At 41.9% G+C, this 25,450-nt stretch overlaps 1 protein-coding gene across 1 annotated transcript in view; it reads right to left on the bottom strand.

Moving 5' to 3' along the window:
- Positions 1-3,057: 3,057 nt before the first annotated feature.
- Positions 3,058-25,450, bottom strand: part of DMBT1 (deleted in malignant brain tumors 1) — a 70,569-nt gene continuing 48,176 nt past the window's right edge. Inside the window, exons 26-53 of the mRNA XM_088669872.1 lie at positions 24,965-25,000; positions 23,848-23,889; positions 23,413-23,754; positions 23,265-23,300; positions 22,763-22,804; positions 22,430-22,471; positions 21,999-22,340; positions 20,557-20,592; positions 19,115-19,156; positions 18,515-18,856; positions 17,391-17,426; positions 16,132-16,176; positions 15,700-16,041; positions 15,526-15,564; positions 13,727-13,783; positions 12,799-12,861; positions 12,173-12,193; positions 11,432-11,743; positions 10,295-10,321; positions 9,969-10,004; positions 8,524-8,835; positions 7,637-7,666; positions 7,158-7,469; positions 6,087-6,119; positions 5,629-5,658; positions 4,702-4,877; positions 3,947-4,323; positions 3,058-3,532 (exon numbers count right to left, since the gene is read on the bottom strand). Coding sequence (XP_088525998.1) covers positions 3,304-3,532; positions 3,947-4,323; positions 4,702-4,877; positions 5,629-5,658; positions 6,087-6,119; positions 7,158-7,469; positions 7,637-7,666; positions 8,524-8,835; positions 9,969-10,004; positions 10,295-10,321; positions 11,432-11,743; positions 12,173-12,193; positions 12,799-12,861; positions 13,727-13,783; positions 15,526-15,564; positions 15,700-16,041; positions 16,132-16,176; positions 17,391-17,426; positions 18,515-18,856; positions 19,115-19,156; positions 20,557-20,592; positions 21,999-22,340; positions 22,430-22,471; positions 22,763-22,804; positions 23,265-23,300; positions 23,413-23,754; positions 23,848-23,889; positions 24,965-25,000 — 3,779 coding nt within the window. The 3' untranslated portion in view covers positions 3,058-3,303. The remainder of the gene's footprint in view (positions 3,533-3,946; positions 4,324-4,701; positions 4,878-5,628; positions 5,659-6,086; positions 6,120-7,157; positions 7,470-7,636; positions 7,667-8,523; positions 8,836-9,968; positions 10,005-10,294; positions 10,322-11,431; positions 11,744-12,172; positions 12,194-12,798; positions 12,862-13,726; positions 13,784-15,525; positions 15,565-15,699; positions 16,042-16,131; positions 16,177-17,390; positions 17,427-18,514; positions 18,857-19,114; positions 19,157-20,556; positions 20,593-21,998; positions 22,341-22,429; positions 22,472-22,762; positions 22,805-23,264; positions 23,301-23,412; positions 23,755-23,847; positions 23,890-24,964; positions 25,001-25,450) is intronic.

The raw sequence follows: 25,450 nt of genomic DNA on the forward strand, positions 1-25,450 counted from the left end.
GGCCCTGAGCACATGGTCAGCCCAAAACAAATATACCCCTCCAAGTTTGCCCCAAACATTCTTTCAGTTTTTGTGTGTTTTGCAATTGCTCAATGCCACTCATTGTGATAGACAGAACTGACCTAGAGTGCAACCTTTCCTTGGTGAGAGATGGGGAAGGATTGGCTATGTTGCTGTATACACATTATACCTTCCGTGCACATTCAAAGCACCATTTAGCCCCTCAAATAATTCTGGGCACCGTAGTTTGTGAAGTGTTGCTGGGAACTGTAGCTCTGTGGGGGATGAACTACATTGCCCAGAATCCTTTGAGGGAAAGAGTGCGCTGGGAACGTGCTTGAAAGGTATGGGGTATGTGCAGCCTATGTTGCAGTAGATGAAGGTGGGTGAATAAGTGGGTTGTCAATTAGGCTTAATGCTGCTATGTATTTTTGTAGGCTAAACATTGCTGTTGGCTGAGGATTAGTTATCTGTATGGCTGGTGGGAATGCATGATAGTAAGACCTGGATAAGGACAATGTATTTGGGAGAGGTAGCGTGCAGTATGCTGCAGCTTCTATCTCCATTATTTTATTATGAATTATGAATTACTAGTGGATTTCAGCCCGTTTAAAAACGGGCGTTAGAGGAAGCGGCCTGCCGGGTCGGCACCCAGCAGCGCTGCACGAAGCACCGGGGGACTGGTGGTGGGGAAGGCAGGCAGGCAGGCAGGCGCTTGCTCTCTTGCCTGCCTGCATTCCCCACCGCCTGTCACACGAAGATCGGCGGCCGCTGCTTGCCGGGGCTTGTCAACCCCGGCAAACAGTGCCCGCCAATCTTCGGCTCTGTCCCCCAATGCGCTACGGCTCGGGGAAGCAGGCAGCTTCCCGGGCTGTTGCCGTCTCCCTGCCTGCTTCCCCAAACCAAAGCGCGTGGGGGAGGCAAACAGCGAAAAACCCTGCCGCTTCGCAATTCGGCTCCGGGACTGGCTTGGCGGTGGCGGGTCTTCCCGCCACCGCCAAGCCAGTCCGCAGCGGGGGCTTTTTGCCGTTTGCCTTCCCCTGGGGGAGTCAAACAGCGAAAAACCCCGCCGCTTCGCAATTCGGCTCCGGGACTGGCTTGGCGGTGGCGGGTCTTCCCGCCACCGCCAAGCCGCAGCGGGGGCTTTTCGCCGTTTGCCTTCCCCCGAGGGGGAGGCAAATGGCGAAAAACCCCGCTGCGCCGCAATTCGGCTCCGGGACTGGCTTGGCGGTGGCGGGTCTTCAAGCCAGTCCGGCGGGCCAAGCCAGTCCGCAGCGGAGGCTTTTCGCCGTTTGCCTTCCCCCCCACTTCGACTCGGGGACTGGCTTGGCGGCGGCGGGAAAAAGGGGAGGAATTCCTCCCCTTCTTCCCGCCACCGCCAAGCCAAAGCCGGCTTCCCTCGGCGCCCGCTGCCGCTTCGGCTTCCTCGGGTTCCCAGAGGAAGCGCCGTCCCATGCCGGCGGTGTGCGGCAAGGCTGCCGGGGGGGAGCGCTTCTCTCCCCCGCCGCCTCACCGCGCACCTCCAGCATGAGACTGGGCTTCGGAGCGGCGGTTGGCGGAGCGGCAGTTGGCTGTTCCCTGGGTCCCTGGTTGTCTCTCCGTCCAATCCCTGTGTCCCTGGCACACATGCGCAGTACCCCAGGGACACACGGGACAACTGGACGCAGGGACAACTTGGACATTATATATATAGATGCCATTTTGTGTTTGTTGCATTTTTGTATATGATTTTTATCCACAATCTTCTTCTGTTTAAGAGAATACTTTATTTTTCTTCTAAATATGCCACTTTTGATGTGCGTTTTATACTTGACCTTTACCAGTATTATTTTATTTTGATATCTTGCAGTGTTATATTTGCTGCTTTAATTTAGGCTGAAAACTGCTTCGATGTTTTTTCAAAATTATATATAAAATGATATAGGAATGACTTAAATAAATAAGTAAATAAGACGGAGAGAGAAGTTCATTTTAAATTTAAGACTAGAGGAATGCAGGAGAATATCAAGGGGAAGAGTTCTGTGCTAATATGACAAAGGTCCTTGTTACAGGTTTTCCATGATACCAACCAATGAGCCTGCCAGAGTCACAGATGTCATAGAATCATAGAGTTGGAAGAGACCACAAGGGCCATCCAGTCCAACCCCCTGCCAAGCAGGAAACACCATCAAAGCATTCTTGACATATGTCTGTCGAGCCTCTGTTTAAAGACCTCCAAAGAAGGAGACTCCACCACACTTCTTGGCAGCAAATTCCACTGTCGGACAGCTGTTACTGTCAGGAAGTTCTTCCTAATGTGATGCTATCCAAAGCCTGAGCCACATTGCATTAGATAGTATATGTCTGTGTGCATACTGGTGTGTGCATATGTACATTTGTACAGATATTCAAGGCAAATTTTCAAGGTGGAATGATGCAATGTGTTTTCTGATTAGAAAGCTAATGCAGCTGTGTAAACATAAGCAATGCCCTGGTAAAATTGGCATTCAGCTCATCCACCAATGCAGCCTAAATATGTTCATTTTTGCTACTGCTTATATGACTATATGCGACGCAGGTGGCACTTCGGGTTAAACCTAGGGCTTGCCGATCAGAAGGTCAGCGGTTCGAATCCCCGAGATGGGGTGAGCTCCCGTTGCTCGGTCCCTGCTCCTGCAGTTCGAAAGCTCATCAAAGTGCAAGTAGATAAATAGGTACCGCTCCGGCGGGAAGATAAATGGCATTTCTATGCACTGCTCTGGTTTGCCAGAAGCAGCTGGACCTAACGGTCAGGGGTCTCTCTACCCTTTACTATATGACTATACTGTATACGTGCATATATTCTTTAATACTGTTTATACCATGTGCCACCTGTATAGCTCCAGCAGCAGTGTCTTTGACCTTTTACCGTAACTGTCTTTGACCTTTGATCAGTTTCCTCCAAGAGCACCTGGATCTGGTCCACAACCACCCGCTCAATAACCTTGGATGAAAGGTTGCCTGCTCTCAATGGGGTTGCCCAGGTGGCCTGAGTGTGTGAATTATGGTCTCCATATGATTACATACACAGAAACATGATTTTTTCCCCACAGCTAGCTTTATTTGTTTTGCTAACTAATTGTGACGACTTCAAGCTAAAGGTTTTACAGATCTTTCATACTGACTACAAAGATACCAGATGATCGGAGTTACAAAGGCAGATCCAAGCATGTATTCTGGCATCTACGGAACTGTCTACAATGATGAATTCAAGATAATGCCACAAACGAAGTCATTATGCAAATATCCTCATTGCCCTTGGTGGGCATTGCTAGGTGACACTACTTAATGAAGCTTAAATGGGCCAATAACTTGCAGGTGTTCTTGACCAGAGCTTATTTCTCTCTTACGCCTGGTCAGGCAGCCTTGATAACATCGAGATTTATAGTCATATGCATCGCACACCACAATTTTGCACTGTAGGTAAACTGTTGACCATTTGAAGTTGGGTTTAAAGCTGAAGCGGGTGACCCTCTGTCTATAAGAACCCACATAGCTATAATCTTTAACACACCTGAAAAAAAATAGAGAGGAAATGATAAGCAATTGCAATTTTGCCCAACAGACACATAGTTGCAAAGCAGTCTTCCATAATATAATGCATTTCCATATGCTACTTTCCAATAATACATGCATTTTTATTCATACTTGACCCCAGTATGTGCATTTTTGTACACTGTAGATAAAACTGCACGAGAAATTCAGAGAAGGAAAGTGGAAAGATGAAAGAAATCCAGGGAAAGAGGTAGGAGCCAATCGTGGCCAAATAGAAGGTAGAATCTATAGAGACAAAATAATAAAGGGATGGCTGTGAAGAGCTTAAAGTCCTGGCAGGATAGAACCAGCTGAAGTGAAAGTGTGTGTTTTCTAATAATTGACCCTGTCCAAAGTATGCAAAAAATGTTTGTCAGCTTATTCTCCCCCTTACCCGTTTTGTATTAGAGTATGTGTTGTAGTTGTGAAGTCATGAGGGCTAGGCGAAGCCAAACAGGTGTCTACGAAGAATATTTGCCTCCGATTACAGTTAGAGATTTCAACTTTGAAGTTTTTGTCCTGGTTCATCTTCAAAAAGTAGGGCATGGAAACTACTTGGCGTGCGAAGGAAGGTGAGTCATAAAATAAAAATTTCATATGGAATAATCCACTTTGCTTTAGGCCTTCTTCCGTGGATTCCATTTCATCTATGTTGTGTGTCAGTTCCTTCATGGCTCTTGGTTCCATTTTGCAGATGAATATAAACTGAGGATTTATACCAGTTCCACGGCTGTTGACAGTATTGGAGAAACTGCTAACCCCTCCATTGTTCTGTTAAAGCATTAGACAAAACACATGGACAGTAAGTTTAAATATACTGTAGCAAATAAAACCAGAGCAAAAACAAACCAGGAGCTATTCAACAAAGCATAGTTTCCTGGTTCAGATTAAACAGGAAACTACAGTTAATGAAATACTTATTAGTTAGGTCATTCATGAGAAGAGGAGTGAATGGATTGCATGCATGTCCATGAGCCTTGTTTATACATGGTTTACAAAACCAATATATGATAATTTGAATGCAAAGGGGCCCCAGGAGGTATAATTTAACAACTGTTTTATTTTTGAAACTCACACCCTAAAAGTTATCCAAATAAAAGCTATCCAATTATACCAATATGTCTTATGATCAGATATACACTTCCTTACCTCCCGCCTTGTCCCGCAACCATCATATGGTATATAGAATATAAATTCGTCTCTTGTAGTCTCAGGTTTGCAGGCTTGGTCACTCAAGTACAGATTGCACTCAGAGCAGCCTTTTGAAGTGAGATATTCTCTGCCAATAACTGCCTTCATGTATTCGGGCAAACATGTAAGTGTTACTGGACAGGGGAAAGAAAAAGAAGAAGAAGTATTGTTGGGTACTATAAGCAAAGAAAATAATAATGTCATGTTGTGTACATGCACATATGCCCACTGGTTAAAAGAAACATTCTCACAGTACATTAGATTTCCACTAATGCCTTTTGTTGTAGCCTATGGTCACTTTATATTGTTTTTTCAATTATAGTGCTTTATTGGATTGTTTTTAGATAATTTGGTTTTATTTCACCCAGAGGACCTTGATATTTTGATATATGCAATTCTTATATATTTGTTTAGTTTTTTTGAGCTGTGAGCCATATTGTAAAATATAGAGAAGTGCAACATCTGAAGGACCTTTAGGTTCCAAGCTGTGCAATAGTCCAGCAGGTGCTGGTTAGGTCAGTTTGCTTAAAAAGGGGGATCAAACAAAATTCTTATCCATCTCTCTTCCCACCTATATGTTCTTGTAAAGATTATTTCAGTCAACAAGTAGAACCACCTTCCCTTTTCATACTTCACCATGGCCTCAAGCAACAGGGAATGAAGAAGAACGCGAAGGCTAATTTTGAGGCCTTAGGTAAAAACTATACATGGATTCCAGAAATGTTCAAAGCAGGAGGTTTTTGAGTGGGTAGCGTTTTTGTCACTGAAGGCGGAAACATCATGGTCCAAAATATTCTTATGGGCTGCCAAAGGCCCACAAACTGTCTTAGGGAGATGTTTTATCATACATTAGTTAAAAAGCAACAATATCATTTTTTACATTACCAGGATCTGTAGTTGTATCATCCACAGGAGCTATGAAAAACAAAGATGATGTTGTTGTTGTTGATGATAATAATAATAATAATAATATTTATACCCCACCCATCTTGTTGGTTTCCAACATATATAAAAACATAATAAAACATTAGACATTAAAAACCTCCCGATACAGGGCTGCCTTCAGATGTCTTCTAAAAGTTGTATAGTTATTTATCTCCTTGATAACAGAAGATAACATATAAAGACTATCTGTTTATGACATTGCTTTAGTGTAATATATTTTAGGAGTGGTACCTAAATGGCTCTCCAACACAAGAGTTATTCCATGGTCAAAAATGTCAGTTTAGGCAGCGGTTTCTTGACAAATACCAGGCATTGCTGGTGTTGTGAGACAGTACATATTTTCAGCTCTAAAAACATGCATTTCTGAATTATTTGTATATCACAAAAATATTAATTACCTGCTGTAGTGGTGGCTTGGGGGGCAGCCTTTGCTGTTATATAAAAAAGGATTGAAATGAAATTACTCATTTTTTAAAGTGACATACATATTTGCAACATATTAAAAGTTATGCACCACCTGCATTTTTTTATGCTGCTCATTAGCGAATTCCTACCTGAGAAACCCATTCTACAATGTCCACAGAGGTAGGATACTGTATTATGAAAACACAATACCTCATGACTCATAATGCTCACCTTAAATACAAGGAAAGCATTACTAGGCTTCCTCATTTGGCTCGCAGAGTGGTTTGGTCCAAACTATGGCTACCTATCCATCACCTGACATCAAGTGATGTCATATGTGGAACAGATAAATCCACGGAACCAAACTGAAAAAAGGAAGAATCAAACAGAAAAGGAATAAGATTCTCCCCTTTCCAGCCACTGGTAGAGTTCAGCACTTTTTAAATCCCAAATACGTTTGCAAAGGATAGGAGGACAGTGCACTCCCGATTCTTCCTTTCAAGGTGAGTCACCTGGCATCATGTAGCATCAGTTAATTGGCACGTGAAAGGCTTCACTCATCTGTTAACGTGGCCTACAGGAGGTGTGGGAATTCTCGAAATGCCCCAATGGCCAGATCCAGTTCCCCCATTACTGCTTTGAGCAAATGACAAGATGGTGTCCTCTCACATTCTGTGTATGGAATCCCACTAGATTAACAGTCAAATCTTACTTCAACACTGGCAATGGGAAAGTGTCATCCACCACACCCAAGGGCCTACTGGGGGGGGGGTTCAAGGCAGATTGTGTAGTAGTCTGCCAACATTTCATTGCTATTCCCCACCCCTCAGCATCTACTGCAGCTAAAGGCTCTGCAAAAATAGATTGACTGAGACAAAATCAAGTATTCAGATGCCTCTGTAGCCATTATTGCAGATAACAACATCTAAAATGTAATTTGAGACATTGATCTCAAGGTGTCACATATTAGGAAAAGGAATGTTCAAACCAACCTTTATTGGATACCAGTCACTTAGGCATTAACACATCTTATTGTTATCCGTTATCCAGAAACCCAAGTTTACCTGAGCACATGACACCAGCATCTTCCCTATGAACACAATTATGTATTCCCCAGCCTCTGTGGGAGCACTGACTCAAGCTGTCTTCATTCCCAGTGCAGCGGACATCATCCATAAGAATTGAGCCTGGGCCTTCACCAAACTGAGCCTTTCCTAGTGCCGAGATAGCATCTCCACATCCAAGCTTCCTGCACACAACTTGTGCATGGGTCATGCCCCACAAATCGTCACAGACTGTCCCCCATCTTCCGTTGTGAAAGACTTCAACCCGCCCTTCACATGCATGTCTTCCATTGACCAGTTTCACAGCCCCTTCTAGAAAGACAAAAGAGAAGGATTGTTTGCAAGGTTAGCTCTATATAAATTTTGCCACAAGTGCTGCTCATTGCACAATTCCTCCAAGGGAAGCCTGTTCAATAATATCTTCATATTTAGAAGAAAGATTTAGGATTATATTATAGAGAATGTAAGGAGCCTCTTACCTGTCGGAGCAGGTGTGGTCTGGACTGGTTCTTGAAAAGAAAGAAGAAGAGAAGTAAGTAGAAAAATGTTCGCTGGTATCAATATTGTAAGTAGGACTGATGTGGTTTAAAATGCAGCAGTAGACGCTGCTTATCAAGAAAAGTAGATTAGATGAAAGTCATGGGTGGTTCTTAAGAAGGGTGAAGAAAGTGGAATATAGCAATCCAATTTCTGCTTCAATTAGGGCAATGTTTTAGTTACCATCTTTAGTGGTATCATGTGAACAATATCTCTTTTAAGGTTTTTTTTTACACAAATAAACAAAACGGTAAATGGGTGACTGCAAGGGGTAAGCACTGTAACTCCATTTAAGTGCCTATCAAAACAGTGATTGTACGTGTTACCCAACCAACAGCATTTTACATATGTGTTCAATATTATGCAGATAATGTAATTCCTCAAGAATGATTTTGTATTAAATTCAATTTTGGTTATTATTAAAACAGTACTTTAAATCTAAATGGTCTTAAATAGTCACTGGCCCCTCCCCAGTGCTGTCTACATCTTTGGAACATGTCTGCCGCAGTCAGCTTGGTGAACAAACACAGGCTATCGTGGTTATCTGGAACAGTAATGGCTCAGCATTTCAGCTCAGCCTATGCATGTTTGGCAAGCTGCCCCATTGCAGACACGCTCAGAGCACGTCGGCTCCTCTAGATCCATCTTTGTACCTCTGGCCCTCCAGATGTTGCTGGACTACAACTCACACCATCCCTGGCTATTGGCCATGCTTGCTGGGGCTGATGGGAGTGGTAGTCCAGCAACATCTGGAGGGCCAAAGGTTCCCCACACTTGGTCTATGTCTATTAATTTTTAATGGAACTATCAACCTGCAGCTGGAAAATACCTGCGCAGATGACACTAGCATCTTCACTGCGGAGGCAATTATGTATCCCCCAGCCTCTGTGAGGGCACTGGCCCAAGTGCCATTCATTCCCAGCGCAGGAGACATCATCCAGATGGATTGTGCCTGAACCAGGACCAAATTGAGCCTGTCCAGGTGCTGAGATAACAGGTCCACATCCAAGCTGCCTGCATACGACACTTGCATCAGTTAAGTCCCATGCATCGTCGCAGACCGTCCCCCACCTTCCATTGTGAAGCACTTCAATCCGTCCTTCACATCTGTGTCTTCCATTGACTAGTTTCACAGATGCTCCTGAGAAAAAGAAGAGAGAAGAATGGGTTCACTACTGGTAGATAAAGAGGCTCAGTCACAATATCAGCATACGGAGCAAATGTTGGTGCCCATCTGAACTGACATAGCCATCCCATTTAATTTTGCTTTTCAACTTTTGCGGGGTGGCTTGGGGGCAGTGCTTTTTATGGGGGGGGGTGCAGGGGTACACATACCCCTAAACATTTTGTGAATCTTTGTACTTTTGTCCATTTATTTCCTCCGATTTTGAACTATAAAATGTTGATTTTTGTGAGTTAAAATGAGAGTACCTGTAAACGGTTTTTTAGGGAAAAAAAGCACTGGTTTGGGGTGAGGGAGATCAGCAGAGAAGTGCCGGTTGAAGTGACTGCCCAGCCACTACATATTTATTAATGTACGTAGTAACCAGAGGCATTCTGGGGATAGGTCACAGTAAAAACAGGAGGAATCCATGTTTTACCCATACAATCCCCTCTGAGAGTGACAGAATGTCAGGTTCTGTTGCACCCGGAGGAACTTGCTCCATTGCATTCAAAGAGTATGGTGGTAAGGAGCACCATGCGCTACACACTCCAGGTTGTGGGCAGCTAGATAACTGGTTCTGGAACTTTTTTAAAAAGTCAAGGAAAAAATAGTTACAGAGGCAGCGCTGCAGCTTATGGACCACCTTGCAAATAACTTTTGTTTTATTCGTCTTTTTCTTTTTTACTTTCATATTTCTGATTTTTTAAAAAATCTGCACAGGAATGGGATGGGACAGATTTAATTCCATCTCCAAGCAGAACTGGGATGGACCTGGCTTTTAGAGGGCCATCCATCCCTAGCAACTGCAGGGATGGGTGGTAGCATCATTGAGAAAAGCACTCTTGAGTGAATCATGTGCAGTTTCCAGCATGTTTATTTCCAAAGAGGTGGCAGGGTGCCATTGGGGGGGGGTAGTGATGGTGCATGTGAGAGATGGCAACACAGATCTGGTGCTAGCCGTTCCTATACATTTATAAATCATTTTGCATTTGTGGGCTATGCATTGGTCAATTCCTCCACGAAAAAAACCCACAGTATTCTACAAAGCCTGCATAGCCAAAGCTAACACTTAGTGTGATATATCATGAGGAAGCTGAGGTATCTCTTACCATTTGAAAGTGTAGTTTCCTTGCTAATTGCAGGTCCTTGAAAACCCCCCACAAAAGATGGAGAAGGGAAAAAAGGGGAAAGTAAGAGAAATATTGTGAGAAACACAGTTTTCCTGCAGTAATTTTTACTGCAGTAAAAATAGAGTCAGTTATGTAGTTTAATATGCAGCAAAAGTTACCCCATTTATTACAGATGGAATCCATGGTTAAAACAGACTTCATACAGAAACATATGTGCATTTAATAGATTTAAATGCCAGTTTGAATCTGTAAACTAAAAACTTCAATTTAGGATTGTATTATAGAGAAGATGAGGTGTTCCTTACTTGGAGTAGGAGTGCTCACAGTTGGTACTTGAAAAGAAAGAGAAAAAGTGGAATAGCAGAGTAAATATAACTTCAACGAAATCAAAATTTTACATAGAACATAAAACGTAACAGAATATGCTTCTTATCAGTGATGGTCAGTCCTTTTTTGGCACCTGAGGCAAAAGCAGAATGTGCTGCTTCTTGCCTCTGTTGTCCTGCCCTGTCTGCCCCCCACTTCCACCACTGCCAGAACACCCCCCCCCCAACTAGGTGAGATCAGGGAGCTTTCCACAAGGCCTTGGTACTCATCTTCTCTGCCCCAGTGGCAGGGAAGAGGAGCAACAATACTGCACAGCAGAATGCCTCCCACTCGCCAAAGCCTGGCAACAGGGGAATGTTCTGGCAGAAGTGGTGTTGTGAGCAGGTAGTGCCTCTTGCACTTCCACTGGCGGAAGCGGTTGCTTCATGTCACCTCATAGGTGGACCAGCTCTGCTCTTTATAAGAAAGTGACTACTGTGAGTGCTTTGGTTCTTTTGTTTTGGTTCTTAGCCACAAAGCCTTAGCCTACTGGCTTGGACATCATCCAGCCCTGTATGGCTTGACATCAGTGTTGATTATTAATATTATGAAGACTTTGCAATTTGTGGCATTTTGGGTCATGGCCCCAACACAGAGTGTGCCCTACTGTGTATTTTGAAAGTTTTCCATTGGACCAAGTCAGCTTTCTTTGCCTGGTGTATGTTCTGGAGAAACCCACAAAACATCATTTTAAATATTGATCACAAGAAATTAGATATTAGAATAGGCAATGTTCATTACAATTGGTTTCTTGAATGAAGCCAGCAAAGGCAGACAATGCATGAAACAAAGGTAATTCCCCTACATCGGTCACTTTCAACACAATCCTATACATGCCTACTCAGATATAAGCCCCATGGACTTCAATTAGACTTACTCCCAGATAAGTGGATATTGGACTGAAATTTTATATACGTTTTCACTAACCAGGTGCCGACCAGATGTTTTGGGTTATAATTCCCATCATACTTAACCACTGAACATGCTGGCTGGCGCTGACAGAAGTTGTAACCCAAGATATGTGGAGTGCACCAGGTTGGCAAAGGCTATTCTATCACCCTGAAATGAAAGAGTACCTGAGCAGATGACACCAGCATCTTCTCTATGGAGACAATTGTGCAATCCCCAGCCTCTGTGGGAGCAGTGTCCCAAGCTGATTTCATTGCCCGTGCACCTGACATCATCCATAATAATTGGCCCTGGGCCTTCACCAAACATAGCATTTGCTGTTGCTGAGCGAGCGGGTCCACATTCCTGCTGCCTGCACACAACACTTGCATCGCTTAAGTCCCACTCATCGTCGCAGACTGTCCCCCAAATTCCATTGTGAAGTACTTCAACCCGTCCCTCGCATCTGTTCCGTCCATTGACTAGTCTCACGGTGCCATCTTAGAAAGACAAAAGAGAAGCATTGGTTGCCTCCCACTGGCAGATCAAACTCTATGCAATATACATATATATAAAATTTGCATTTACATATTTACCAATTTCTTCATAATAAATTTATTCTACAATACTATATATCCAGAACTCAGATTTAATATTATGTCTTGGAGAAGAGGAAACAACTTCTATCAGCTGAAGGAGTAGGTTTCTCTGCAAGGCTGGCTTTTGACAACAGCCCATAGATTCCCTACCCAATCTATGGTACTGACCTGTCAGTCCAAGAAAATCTGGAAGGTCCAGGTTGGCCAGGTTGTTGTGTTACAAAATCACACACCGCACCGCCAAATGTAAACCAGACGACCGTCCGTCTGATGCATTATAACTATTTCTTTAAAAGTTTCACAAATACATACAAGATGAGAAAAACATACCTGGCAAAGCAGGATGGTAAGCTAGAAACAGCAAAAGAAGAGGGAGGAAAGGACCAAATCAAATACTACACTCTTTGAAGACATGATTTCCAATAGCAGGGCTGAAAACTACTAAGGCTGCAATCCTATACCCATTTGCCTGTAGTAAAGGTAAAGGGGCCCCTGACCATCAGGTCCAGTCGTGTCCGACTCTGGGGTTGCGGCGTTCATCTCGCTCTATAGGCCGTGGGAGCCGGCGTTTGTCCGCAGACAGCTTCCAGGTCATGTGGCCAGCATGACAAAGCTGCTTCTGGCGAACCAGAGCAGCGCACGGAAACGCCGTTTACCTTCCCGCCGGAGCGGTCCCTATTTATCTACATGCACTTTGACATGCTTTCGAACTGCTAGGTGGGCAGGAGCTGGGACCGAGCAACAGGAGCTCACCCCGTTGCAGGGATTCGAACCGCCGACCTTCTGATCAGCAAGCCCTAGACTCTGTGATTTAACCCACAGCGCCACCTGGGTCCCTATTGCCTGTAGTGAGCCCCCTTAAATTCAGGAGGACTTACTTCTGAGTGGATAGGTGTAAGATTGCACTGTTATTAAACTGAATTATGGTGAGATTGAATTTCTAGCTGAAGGCTTACCAGAAGTAGTGGATGCTTTGGTGCTAGGCCGAGGTGCAGGAGTGCTACTCAGAGATGTCAATGCTAGTTGAAAGAAAACAGTGAATTACAGTTACCCAGGTCATATGCTCCCTCAGTTTTTATATCCCTACGGCTAATATTTGAAATAGAAAACCATCTATTCAATAGTTCAAAAGGCTAACTATTTCAAACAAAAGGAAAAGGAAAAAAAGGATACAATAAAATAACCTTATATATTCAATACAATGTTAGCTTCTAGCAAAAAATCCTATACAAGAGTTCAGTGGGATGTAGTTATACACTATACCTTTAAAGTATATTCTTTCCATCTGACAATTCTAGGCACTATAGTTCACCCCAAACAGAGTTACAATTCCCAGTAACCCTTAAGAAATTGTAGTGCCCAGAATTCTTTGAGAGAAAGAATGAGCTCTGAATGTGCTTTAAATGTATAGGGTGTACAGTCATATTCTCTGCTAAGTGGCTATATAGGTTTACAGTGCAATCCTGAACATGCTTGATAGTGAATTGAAAAAGACTTAGGACTCAGCTACATTAGTTTTTTGTGCTTTTTTAAAAGCATGTTTTAAATGCATTATAACACTGTGACACCAGATGGTGCTGTAGAGTTCTATCTTTCGGCAATGTGATTTCCCATTATGAGGTTTACAATGCATTTTCCGGAAACATTTTTTTGATGTGTCTGGATCCATCCTTACTTCTAGGTAAAAAATACTTTGGAAGGCACTGTTAATTACCAAGCTTGAAGACCCTCTAATATTATATATTTACTACAGTTCCTATGCTTATTCACTTAAAACGATGAATTATTATATGACTGGGAAAAGATTTAATTTCTAATCCAACAAGACATTGACTCTATCTGGATCACAGCCTATTAATGGAATGTGCTATAATTATAAAATACCTGGTGCCTTTGTTGTTGCATTTCTTACTGGGGTTGAGGTTGTATTCCTTGCTGGAGCTGAGGAAAGAATTATAATAGCATCATAGATAGAAACGAACAACAAAAAGGAAATATACACACAGTTGTGTCTTCCACAGCCTGTTAAGGACTAATCGTTTCATCCTTACTTTTGTATAACTCCAGAAACAAACAATCAATAGCATTTTATTGGTTTCTAGAGAATTCTTCTGTTTCCTTTTCAGGTTTTGACTACTGATATTTACCAACATAGCAAAATATTGTGAACTCAACTAGGTTTTGCTTTGTGAAAAACATGTATAACGAGAAGGGATTTTGTACTTGGATGTCACCATTAAGATGTATGAGTTCTATTAAAATAACTTACTGCGACATTATTTATGTGTACCATTCAGACTTCACTGGTGTGCTGATACATGATAATTCATGCTATCTATACCCATCGGAGTAAAAACCTCAGTGAGACTTACTTCTGAGTAAATGTGCATAGGCATTGCACTGTAGAAAAGTTTCTTCCATAGTGCTAGGAAGATGGAACTTGTCCCATCAAACCCTAGTAGTGATAATGTTCACATTCAGTTGGGAGAGGGAAAGGACCAGAGATTCAGCTTCAGAGAAAATACACCTGCCAAGATATTTTCTGTGGGGGCATAGGTCTCCCAAATCCCAGGTTTCTTAAAACCCATTTCCATGAAAACATGATATTGGGTTGGGACTACAATCCCATCAAATCAAAATGTTTGGGAATTCCAGTTGTGTGTTAGACCCAGAGACCTCCCCCCTAAATAAAGACGCATTTGACTCAAATTTTAGTTTTGGTTTTTGGCAGAATTTAGGCCACAACTTTATTGATTACAGAAAAGTGAGTAGTTGCATAGGCTCTGGTTCGACTAGCTCCCTACACCCTTGCAGGTAGTGCTCACCCAGAGCTCTATCATAGGTCAGCCAAGGGTGAACACCTGAGGGTGAAAAGCCTGGGAACATACTCTGTTCACTCCCCAGATGCTCCCCTGGACTCAGGCATGGGCACAACTCCCTTCCGCAACCTTACAAGTTGTGACGAATTGCTACGTGGTAGGCGAAACCCAAATGGCAACAGCCAATCAGCCAAGTGGGGAAAATTCCTGCCGTGCCCCTGTCCCAACGACAGACGACACACGACGGCATAACAAGGTCAAGCGCAAAATGCCCTAAAATTAGGGAGAGGTGGGCGGGTGTTCCGATGCACTAGCCAAAAGAGGAAGCTCTGGGGCTGCCACCCCATTGGCAAGATTAAACCCAGCAACGAGGGACCTACCAATAGGGTGTTGTGGCTATCTAATGGACCCACTCACAACCAGGAGGCCCTCTTTTAGGGAGGACACGATTTCCCATAATTTCTAGCCCTGTTCAGAAGAATGGGCAATACATTTGATCAATCTCCAAGTGTGGAACACGGCCAGGCCAATTAGTTTTGCCCCCAACACTGCTCACTCTGAGTGGCTCCTTTTCCTATAATCCACACATACAGTGCGAACATCAGCAGGGTGGGGAGCCTTTACTCATACTGTGCTATGCTTCCTATGCACAAGCTGTATGTGTGGATGCCAGCGGATGGGTCTTCTTGTGGTGTGCAACATCCAGGGATGGTCTGGTTGTGTGGCCTTCCTCATGCACTGATAAAACGAATGAGCAGTTCTTCTGAAAAGGGGCTCTCAAATCCATGGAGATGCTCTTATATGCAAAATAGCAGTCTCTAAAACAACAACTCATAATGCTCCCAGCTTTCAATTAATACTCACTACTTATAATGGGACTCCCTGTAGTATGGGAAACATTTCCTAAAACAACGAAAGAAAGAATTTAGAAATAAATAAATGAATTTATACTGCAGAGAGGTGCCTTGCAAATATTATTACAAATAATGAATACTGCATAATATGTAAGGTGTGAAAACCAATAGAAATGTACATTACCAGAGCAAATGACACTTGCATCTTCCTTATGTTTGCAGTCATGGACTCCCCATCCCTTATGGGAGCAGTCCTTAAGCGAAGATTCATTCCCTTCGCACTGTACTGCATCCAGGAGGATGCTGCCAGATCCTTGGTCAAAGTAGGCACTAAGTGGAGCTGAAGTGGCTTCTCCACAACCAACTTCTTTGCAGACAACGCGAGCATCATTAATGTCCCAATCATCATCACAGACGGTCCCCCACTCCCCATTATGGTAGACTTCAACACGACCCTGACAGCTGTTCTCTCCATTCACCAGTCTTAGGGAGAAAGAATTTGCTGTTGTTCCCGATGAAGAATCATCTGCAAAAGTTGAGGGGAAATGCAACTTTTTCTAATATATAATACTGGCAAGTGTAAATTTTTTTATTATAACCTCACTTTAGTTCTTACCAGTTGTAATGCTCTGTCCTGTAGACTGTGGTGGTGGTGGAGTTCCTAATTGAAATATATTCAAGATACAACACTAAATGCTTAAATCTTTGTCTACATATTTATTTCAGTCAAATTGCAGCCAAACATAACTATGCATGAGTGCTAGTTAATGCATGAAGGTTTTAAAACCACAGAGCTGTGTTCCTAGACTCAGGTCAAAGGAGGAAGTGAAGCTGAAGCTTCTTCTCTTCCTTTCTCTCACTATTTTCTCACCTCGTAATACACCAGAACGGACATGTCTGAACTTGCTCAAAGTTCAGACCATATGTTTGAAACTATAGTGTGCATTTTGTACCCAAGTGTAATCTACCTGTGTTCTCTTTGCTGCTGCATGGAACAGTGCATGAATCAGACTTTTGGATTTAGTAAGGAAAGCTTTTAAACATACTCAATAGCATGCTAGAGAGAAGGGGCAAGCATTTTAAGACACACTAAAAGAGATATGCAAAAGAGTTTAACAACCTATATTCCATGCTATGCTGCTGGTTAACTCTGAGAAAGTTTTTAACTGCTGGGGGCTCTCTTCTGCCGGAGGATGTGCACATTCCTGCATTTTGAATCTCAGTGCCCAGTTGATTTTTTTGTTTTGTTAATTACAGTGATACTTTGCTTTACAAGTCCATTCTTAAACCAAATCCATTCTTAAACTGAGGTGTGCTTTCCCTAACGAAGCCTCCTGCCACTGGTGCCCTTCCACCATTCGGCTTCCATTTGTAGACTGAGGTAAAGTTCGCAAACTGGAACACTACTTCCGGTTTTGCGGAGTTCGTAAACTGAATAGTTCGTAAACAGGACTGTTCGTAAACCGAGGTTCCACTGTACTCACAAGTGGATCTACTTTCCACCTCCACAAAATACACAATGAAGACTTAAGAAGTTATCACTTCAGGGTGTTTGCAATAACCATCTGGTGCTTGTATTTTTAACCTCAGCCTTGTGTTATTAAGTGCTTCTTTTCTGATGTCTTTAGATGTAACATGCTTGTGTTCTCTGTTGTCTCCCACTTACAACAAAAAACCCCTTCCATTCTCAGTTTGTGTTTCCATTAGAATTCACGAACCAGCATTTGTTCCTAGTTAGCACCACTGATTTGGGGGCAGCCAAGGAAAATTAAATTTGTGCAAGAACACCTGATTCAGCTCTGTCCTCCACCCTTGCAACAATTTCCTGCAGAATTTTACCAACCAATGACAGGAGGGACTGCTGTTAATACATACCAGATGTAATGGGTGCTTCTGTGGTGGCTGGAGGTCCTGAAAATGGAAAGAAGGGTGCAAAAGAAAAAAAATGAAACTTATTTAAATACCTGATGAGAGAAACTTAAAGTTATATGGGTCCTATTTATGACATCTTAGCAGAGAAAAATGAAACTTATTTGAATACCCGATGACAGAAACTTGAAGTTATATGGGTCCTAATTATGACAGCTTAGCAGATAACTATCGGAGAAATATAATGTTTATAAACTGATTTATTCTGATTGTTCTATTCTAAATCCTAGATTGAGTTCCAGATTGAGCTAGGGAACCTGACAAGCAGATTCAGTTTCCAAAGTTCTCACTGTCTTTAAAATATGGAATCTGCACTTTCCCCTTGTAGTATTTTTTAGATTTGGAAGATGTCAGGAAGTGATTCCCTTTCACTTAGCCCTCTGGCCTCACTCTCATTCATCACAATAATGGAACATCACATCATCTAATGAAAGTGATTTGCGGAAGATTCAAAATGGACCAGAGAAATTACTCCTTCTTCCCACTACCTGTTATGTAACGGGATGACTTGCTACCACAACATATGCCCCGATGCTAATTGCTATTGAACATGATTATCAAGAGGGAAAGTAAATTACAGTATATGAATTGCATTTGCACTGGTTTGTCATTGTCTATTAGCTATGGTATATTCAGAACCAATATTCCTTGGAACATAGAGACATTCAGAACCAATATTCCTTGGAACATAGAGACATACCGGTAGAGCACCTGTCACTTGCAGTACATTCCAATGGAGCTCTAAGACTTGTTGTGTTATGAGCTTGAGTATGCCCACATATGTCTTTAGATTCTAGCCTATGCCATTATTATTGAAATTAGGTCAATGGCTGTGCAGTTTTCAAATAAATGTATCATCAGATGCAACCCCCCTGCTTCAGAAACTTCAGCACCACTTATGAGATGAAAGAATATTCTCCGCAGTGGATGGAAGGGTTTTTAATTTAAAAAACAGAAAAGGAAAAAAAATAACAACCGTATCCTTGCAATACAGGCATAATATATATGCTATATTTGGAAATATCTAGAAGAGATGCTGCAAACACATATGGAAAAATAATTGGAGGTACCTGAGCAGATAACACTGGCATCTTCCTTATGTTTGCAGTCATGGACTCCCCATCCATTATGAGAACAGTCCTCAAAAGAAGATTCAGTCCCGTCACACTGTACTGCATTCAGGAGGATGCTGCCAGAGCCTCGGCCAAAGAAGGCACTTAGTGGGGCTGCAGTGGCTTCTCCGCAACCAAGTTGTTGGCACACAACCTGAGCATCCTTTATGTCCCAATCGTCATCACAGACAGTTCCCCAGGTCCCATCATGGTAGACTTCAAGGCGACCCTGACAGTTGTTCTCTCCATTCACCAGTCTTAGGGAGAAAGGGCTTGCTGATGTTCCTGATGGTGAAATCTCTGCAAAAGGTGATGAAGAATGTTACAAGACTATTTCTTGTTCAATAATATGTAATAATAATAATAATAATAATAATAATAATAATAATTTTTATTTATACCCCGCCCTTCCCGGTCCAGAAACCGGGTTCAGGGCAGCTAACAACAAATATAAAACACTGATTAAAAACAACTTAAAAAGCAGCTTAAAACAACATAAAATACAATATAATAATAACATTTGTGGAAAAAATGCTAAAACTCCACATTAATACTCACCAGTTGTCACCCTCTGTTCTGTAGATTGTGGAGGCAGAGTTCCTAATTTAAAAAAAACAACCAGATGCAATACCAAATACTGTATATTAAATTTTGTCCACATATTATGAATTTGGTTTAAAAATCTAATTAAGGTTTTAGAATTTGGCTCTTCAGGGATGTTTGCAAACTGGTCTATATATCTTTAACCTCTTCTCTGTGTAATAATAATAATAATAATAATAATAATAATAATAATAATAATAAATTTTTATTTATACCCCGCCCTCCCCAGTCAAAAACCGGGCTCAGGGCGGCTGACACCAACAGAATTACAATAAAACATAAAAACAATTAATTAAAATACAGATTAAAATACAGTATCAAAATTTAAAGTGCAGCCTCATTTCAAGTAGTCCACAAATCCAAGCCATGAGGGAGGAAAACACAGGGGTCAGGCTGAGTCTAACCCAAAGGCCAGGCGGAACAGCTCTGTCTTGCAGGCCCTGCGGAAAGATGACAAATCCCGCAGGGCCCTGGTCTCCTGGGAAAGAGCGTTCCACCAGGTTGGGGCCAGTACTGAAAAGGCCCTGGCTCTAGTAGAGGCCAATCTAGCCATCTTATGACTCGGGATCTCCAGAATATTATTGTTTGTGGACCTTAAGGTCCTCCGCGGGGCATACCAGGAGAGGCGGTCCCGTCACTGTGTTGCCTCCAGATGTAACATGCATATCTTTGACCTTCTCTGCTTACATAGAAGAAGCAAAAAAAAGTCCTTTCTCAGTTTGCGGTTTCATCAGAACTCAGAATCACAATCTGTTCCTGGTTTGAAACTGTTTTCAGGGCAGATTATCTTTTGCCCACTCTACAGTTTATTGGCTTTTTGAGATAATGGAAAACTATGGTTTGGTGCAAATTTAGAAGCTCCTTATGTAGTGGGGTAATGAATGAAAAAGCCCAAGGCTCATAGCTGCTGATGCCCATAATGTTGATTCGTGATTTGGCATTATGTTTCAGTTCAGATTGTGCATATACGAAGAGTAACTCTGACTTTCATTTACCTCTAGATACCAGATTACTATGAAAGAAGTCTGGCTAAAGGGTCTTCAAATTTCCCATTAGCTCTCTTTATAAAATAAATTCATTCTATGGAAGTGCACACTCTTCTTTTTGCTGCCCCATGATACATGAAAATCAGGGGTCTAATGTACAACATGTTATTTTCTCTGAAGAGGGCTGTGCTCTGAATCTATTTCTCTTTATATACTAAATAGCTGCAGGATACAGCTTAAGGGAGGTTTGGCATTGGGCAACCATGGTGAATGGGGGGGGAACTGCAAAAGGTGCTACTCCTATCACACTCAAGCTCTCTCTTTTCTGCCAAACAAGCCAAACAATCGTAGCAGAGAATGTTGGTTGGGTTTTTTAAAAAATAAAGCATGATAAAGTCAAAAAATACATACCAGATGTAATGGGTATTTCTGTGGTGGTAAGAGGTCCTGGAAATAGAAAGTAGGACAGCATAAAAATAATGCCCATTTAAACACCAAAAGGGAGGAACTCATTGTTACTGTATATGGTTCTTAATTATGGCACCTCATCAAGAAGATATTGGAGAAATTTAATGTTTAGAACCTTATCTGCATTGTTCACTCTACTATAAGTGCTAAACTGATTGAATGAGGGAGCCTGCATTTTAACTTGCCAATTTCTAATTTTCTCATTTCCTGTTGTGGAACCTTCACCAAAATCTATGGGTATGTGTCCATTTTCATTACATGACAAATCTTTGCTTTGTGCTTTACTGTATACTGGGGAAATGGCAAGAATTAAGCCCGTTTCACTCAGTACTATGGCTCCACACCTATTCCTCACTATTCTGGAATACCAGACCATGTAATGAAAGTGAAAAATAGACTTATAATAGATCCAAAGGAAATATTCTCCTCACCACCTGGGATGAAATTAGAAGTTCTTCTATCATGGGATGTGCACTGCTGCTAACAGCTATTGATTATATCTCTACAGGAGAAGTTTAAATTAAATGAATTCCAAGTGAATTGGTTCATCCATGTATATTAGCTATTGTACCTTAATGGAGCCTACATCATCAGATCCAATATGCTCCTCAATAAAGGTAAAGGTAAAGGGACCCCTGACCATTAGGTCCAGTCGTGACCGACTCTGGGGTTGCGTGCTCATCTCGCATTATTGGCCGAGGGAGCCGGCATACAGCTTCCAGGTCATGTGGCCAGCATGACAAAGCCGCTTCTGGCAAACCAGAGCAGCACATGGAAACGCCGTTTACCATCCCGCTGTAGCGGTTCCTATTTATCTACTTGCATTTTGACGTGCTTTCGAACTGTTGGTTGGCAGGAGCTGGGACCAAGCAACGGGAGCTCACCCCGTCACAGGGATTCGAACCGCTGACCTTCTGATCAGCAAGTCCTAGGCTGAGTGGTTTAACCACAGCGCCACCTGGGTCCCTGACATGCTCCTCAATACTAGTCATTAAAAGTTGATAGGATCTGAAGAGTTTGAGTTCTGGCCACTTGCAGGTTCTTCAAGTCCTTGAAGTCCTCTGATCTTGTACATTTAAGCATTTCTGCATGTCTCTTTAGCTTTTAAACTATATATTTATTATTGAAATGAGTTCAATCAGTGTGCAGTGTACAAATGCATAAGCAGATGCAAAAACAAACAAACAAATGCAGAGGAATAATTCCAATGCAACTTATCATAAGAAAAAAAAATTATACCCTGCACTGGATGGAAGAATTTCTAATTAAAAAGAGAGAAAAGAGGAAGCTGAATCATGTCTTTACAATATGGACAAAAGAACTTCCATCTGTAAATGCAGATCTAGAAGTTAGCACATTTGGAAAATATTTGGAGGTACCGGTACCTGAGCAGATAACGCTGGCATCTTCCTTATGTTTGCAGTCATGGACTCCCCATCCATTATGAGAACAGTCCTCAAAAGAAGATTCAGTCCCGTCACACTGTACTGCATTCAGGAGGATGCTGCCAGAGCCTCGGCCAAAGAAGGCACTTAGTGGGGCTGAATTGGCTTCTCCGCAACCAAGTTGTTGGCACACAACCTGAGCATCCTTCATGTCCCAATCGTCATCACAGACAGTTCCCCACTCCCCATCATGGTAGACTTCAAGGCGACCCTGACAGCTGTTCTCTCCATTCACCAATCTTAGGGAGAAAGGACTTGCTGATGTTTCCAAAGGAGAATTCGCTGCAAAAGTTGATGAAGAACGTAACAACACTATTATATAATACTGACAACTGCATTTATTTCCACTAAAACCCAGCATCGCTGCTTACCTGTTGTAACACTCTGTTCAGTAGATTGAGGTGGTGGAGTTCCTAATTTAAAAAGAAACAGATACAATGCCAAATATTGAAAACCTTGTTTGATATCATATCACTTTTAAATATCTAATTCAGTTTTTCAAATCTGACTTTTCAGGGTTTCTTGTAACTGCAAATTGGCCTATAAACCTTTAACTTCCGTTCACCAATCTTAGGGAGAAAAGACTTGCTGATGTTCCTGATGGAGCATTCTCTGCAAAAGGTGACGGGGAATGTTACAAAACATACAAGTGATATAAAATAACATTTATGGAAAAAATGCTAAAACGCCACATTAATACTCACCAGTTGTCACCCTCTGTTCTGTAGATTGTGGAGGTGGAGTTCCTAAATTAAAAAGTGGCCAGATACAATACCAAATATTATAAACCTTGTCTCCATATCATATCACTATTAAATATGTAATTAAAGTTTTGGGTGCTAGCATTTCAGATTTGCTTGTAAGTGCAACCTGGTCTATAAACCTGTAACTTCACCCTTGCTTTATTTAAAATTATAGCCCTGCTGTGAATCTATTTCTTTCTAAAACAATATACAACATAGCTTGAAGTGAGAGTTACAGCCTGTAACTTACAGGAGGCCTAGATATTGGGTAGCCAGTTTAATTGATCAATGAAAGTGTGAATTGGGTCCAAGCAGAGAATCTGAAATTAGTGGTACTGTAAAGCCATTTGATTGGTTCCTCATTTCTGCTACACAATGATGACGGAATTATGCAAGCAGTGGCAGCAAGGAGTGCCAATATGTCTTGTTTTTAAAGTCAAGCTTAGGTCGAGCAAATACATACCGGATGTAATGGCTGTTTCGGTGGTGGTGATGGGTCCTAAAATGAAAAGAAGAAAGCACAGCATTGACAAAATAACTTCAATATGTTTAATGCAGATGTAGAAGAGATGCTTTAGAAATAAGCATATACAGAGTATAACTGGATGTACCTGAGCAGATAACGCTGGCATCTTCCTTATGTTTGCAGTCATGGACTCCCCATCCATTATGAGAACAGTCCTCAAAAGAAGATTCAGTCCCTTCACACTGTACTGCATTCAGGAGGATGCTGCCAGAGCCTCGGCCAAAGAAGGCACTTAGTGGGGCTGCAGTGGCTTCTCCGCAACCAAGTTGTTGGCACACAACCTGAGCATCCTTCAGGTCCCAATCATCATCACAGACGGTCCCCCACTCCCCATCATGGTAGACTTCAAGGCGACCCTGACAGCTGTTCTCTCCGTTCACCAGTCTGAGGGAGAAAGGACTTGCTGATGTTTCCAAAGGAGAATTCGCTGCAAAAGTTGATGAGGAATATAAGATTATTTATTGTTTATAGATAACGTTGACAATCATAAAAAAAGTTTAAACGCCACATTAATACTTGCCAGTTGTAACACTTTTTTCCGTAGACTGTGGTGGTGGATTTCCTAATTTGAAAACAAACAAACCAGATACAGTGCCAAATATTTCAAACCTTGTCTCCATATCATATCACTTTTAAATATCTAATTAAAGCTTTGGAAACTACCCTCCAGGGTTGTTTGTGACTACAAACTAGCCTATACACATTTAACCTTACTCTTGTGTTGTTATTTTTTTTTAATTCTCAATGAAGAAAATAAAACATCTATATACAAGTGCTGATAGTGTTACAAGTAGAAAACAGTGTACGGCTGAACATTATCATTAAACTTATTATTCCAAAATCTCATCCAACTGATCACAGTGTTGTCTTTAGGTATAACATGCTTACATTTAATCTAGTCACCTCACGCAGAACAAACATAAATGTCATTTCTCGGTTTCTGGCTTTATAAAAACTCAAACACTCTGCTTGGTTCCTGGTTTGGAGATGCAACTTAAGAGCAAATTATCTTTTGCCCCCTGCATAGTTTGCTGGATTTGCAAATAAGAGAAAACTGCTTTGCTGCAAATTCAGAAGCTACAATATAGCACAGAGGAGAGAATGCAGAAACTTAACGCTCATGCCTATTAAGCCCATAAGAACAAACACACCACAAGTGTCCTTGGAAGTATTGTTTGTTAAGGGTGCTGGGAATTGTAGCTCTGTGAGCAGTATATTACAGCCCCTAGGATTCTTTCAGGCAAAATGCTCTTTAAATATATGTTCTGTATTAACCATCCTATATCTCAGTGCAGTCTCTGTGTATTTGAAGAGCAACTGAAATTTCATAAATTTCTTTAAACCATATGTGGCAGACCTTCTAGTGTCTTCGAATTTTCCATGAAAATAATTTATCCTATGGCAGTGCAGATTCCTCTTATTATGTTAACTGACAATAAGGGAAATACATCTCTCTCTCCCCCCCCCCCCACAGAATCGCCAAAGGAGAGAGCCAAAGGAAAGATATGACATCTGATTGGTCCATCACTTCTGCAGTACACTGAGGGCTATTCCAGCAGAATTGTGCCAAGCAATGGCAGCAGGGAGTGGAAATCTGTTTTCTTTTTAAAGGCAAGCTGAATCTAGTACATCCATACCTGATGTAATGGGTATTTCTGTGGTGGTGAGGGGTCCTAAAAATAGAAAGAAGAAAGCACAGCATAAGGAGAAAGCCTATTTAAAAACCAGAAAACAGAATCTTATAGCTGTATGGTTTTTAGTCATGGCACCTCAGTGAGCAGCGACCAGAGAGATGTAATGTTTAGAAATGATGACTTACCCACCTTTTGGGGTGTGCGATAGTTGTGGCCCAGTACAGCACCACAGTGTGTGGGGTTGGGGGTTGGACTACATTACTTTTGGGATCACTTCCAACAGTATAATGATATACTGCCTTCAGCTACACTGCACATTGGCCTGCAAACCTATGTGCCTGTTCCTTCCCCTCCTGCTGGCAAATTTTTCTTTGTGCCATGATTTTTATTACAGAGATGGCAGGCCCTTTCATATAGCACTATGATCCAAGCTTGAGCATGCCCATATATATCTTTAGATTGCAGTCTATACATACATTATTAAAATTA

The sequence above is a fragment of the Zootoca vivipara genome, chromosome 5 (assembly GCF_965207765.1).
Source record: "Zootoca vivipara chromosome 5, rZooViv2.hap1.1, whole genome shotgun sequence".
Taxonomy (NCBI): Eukaryota; Metazoa; Chordata; class Lepidosauria; order Squamata; family Lacertidae; genus Zootoca; species Zootoca vivipara.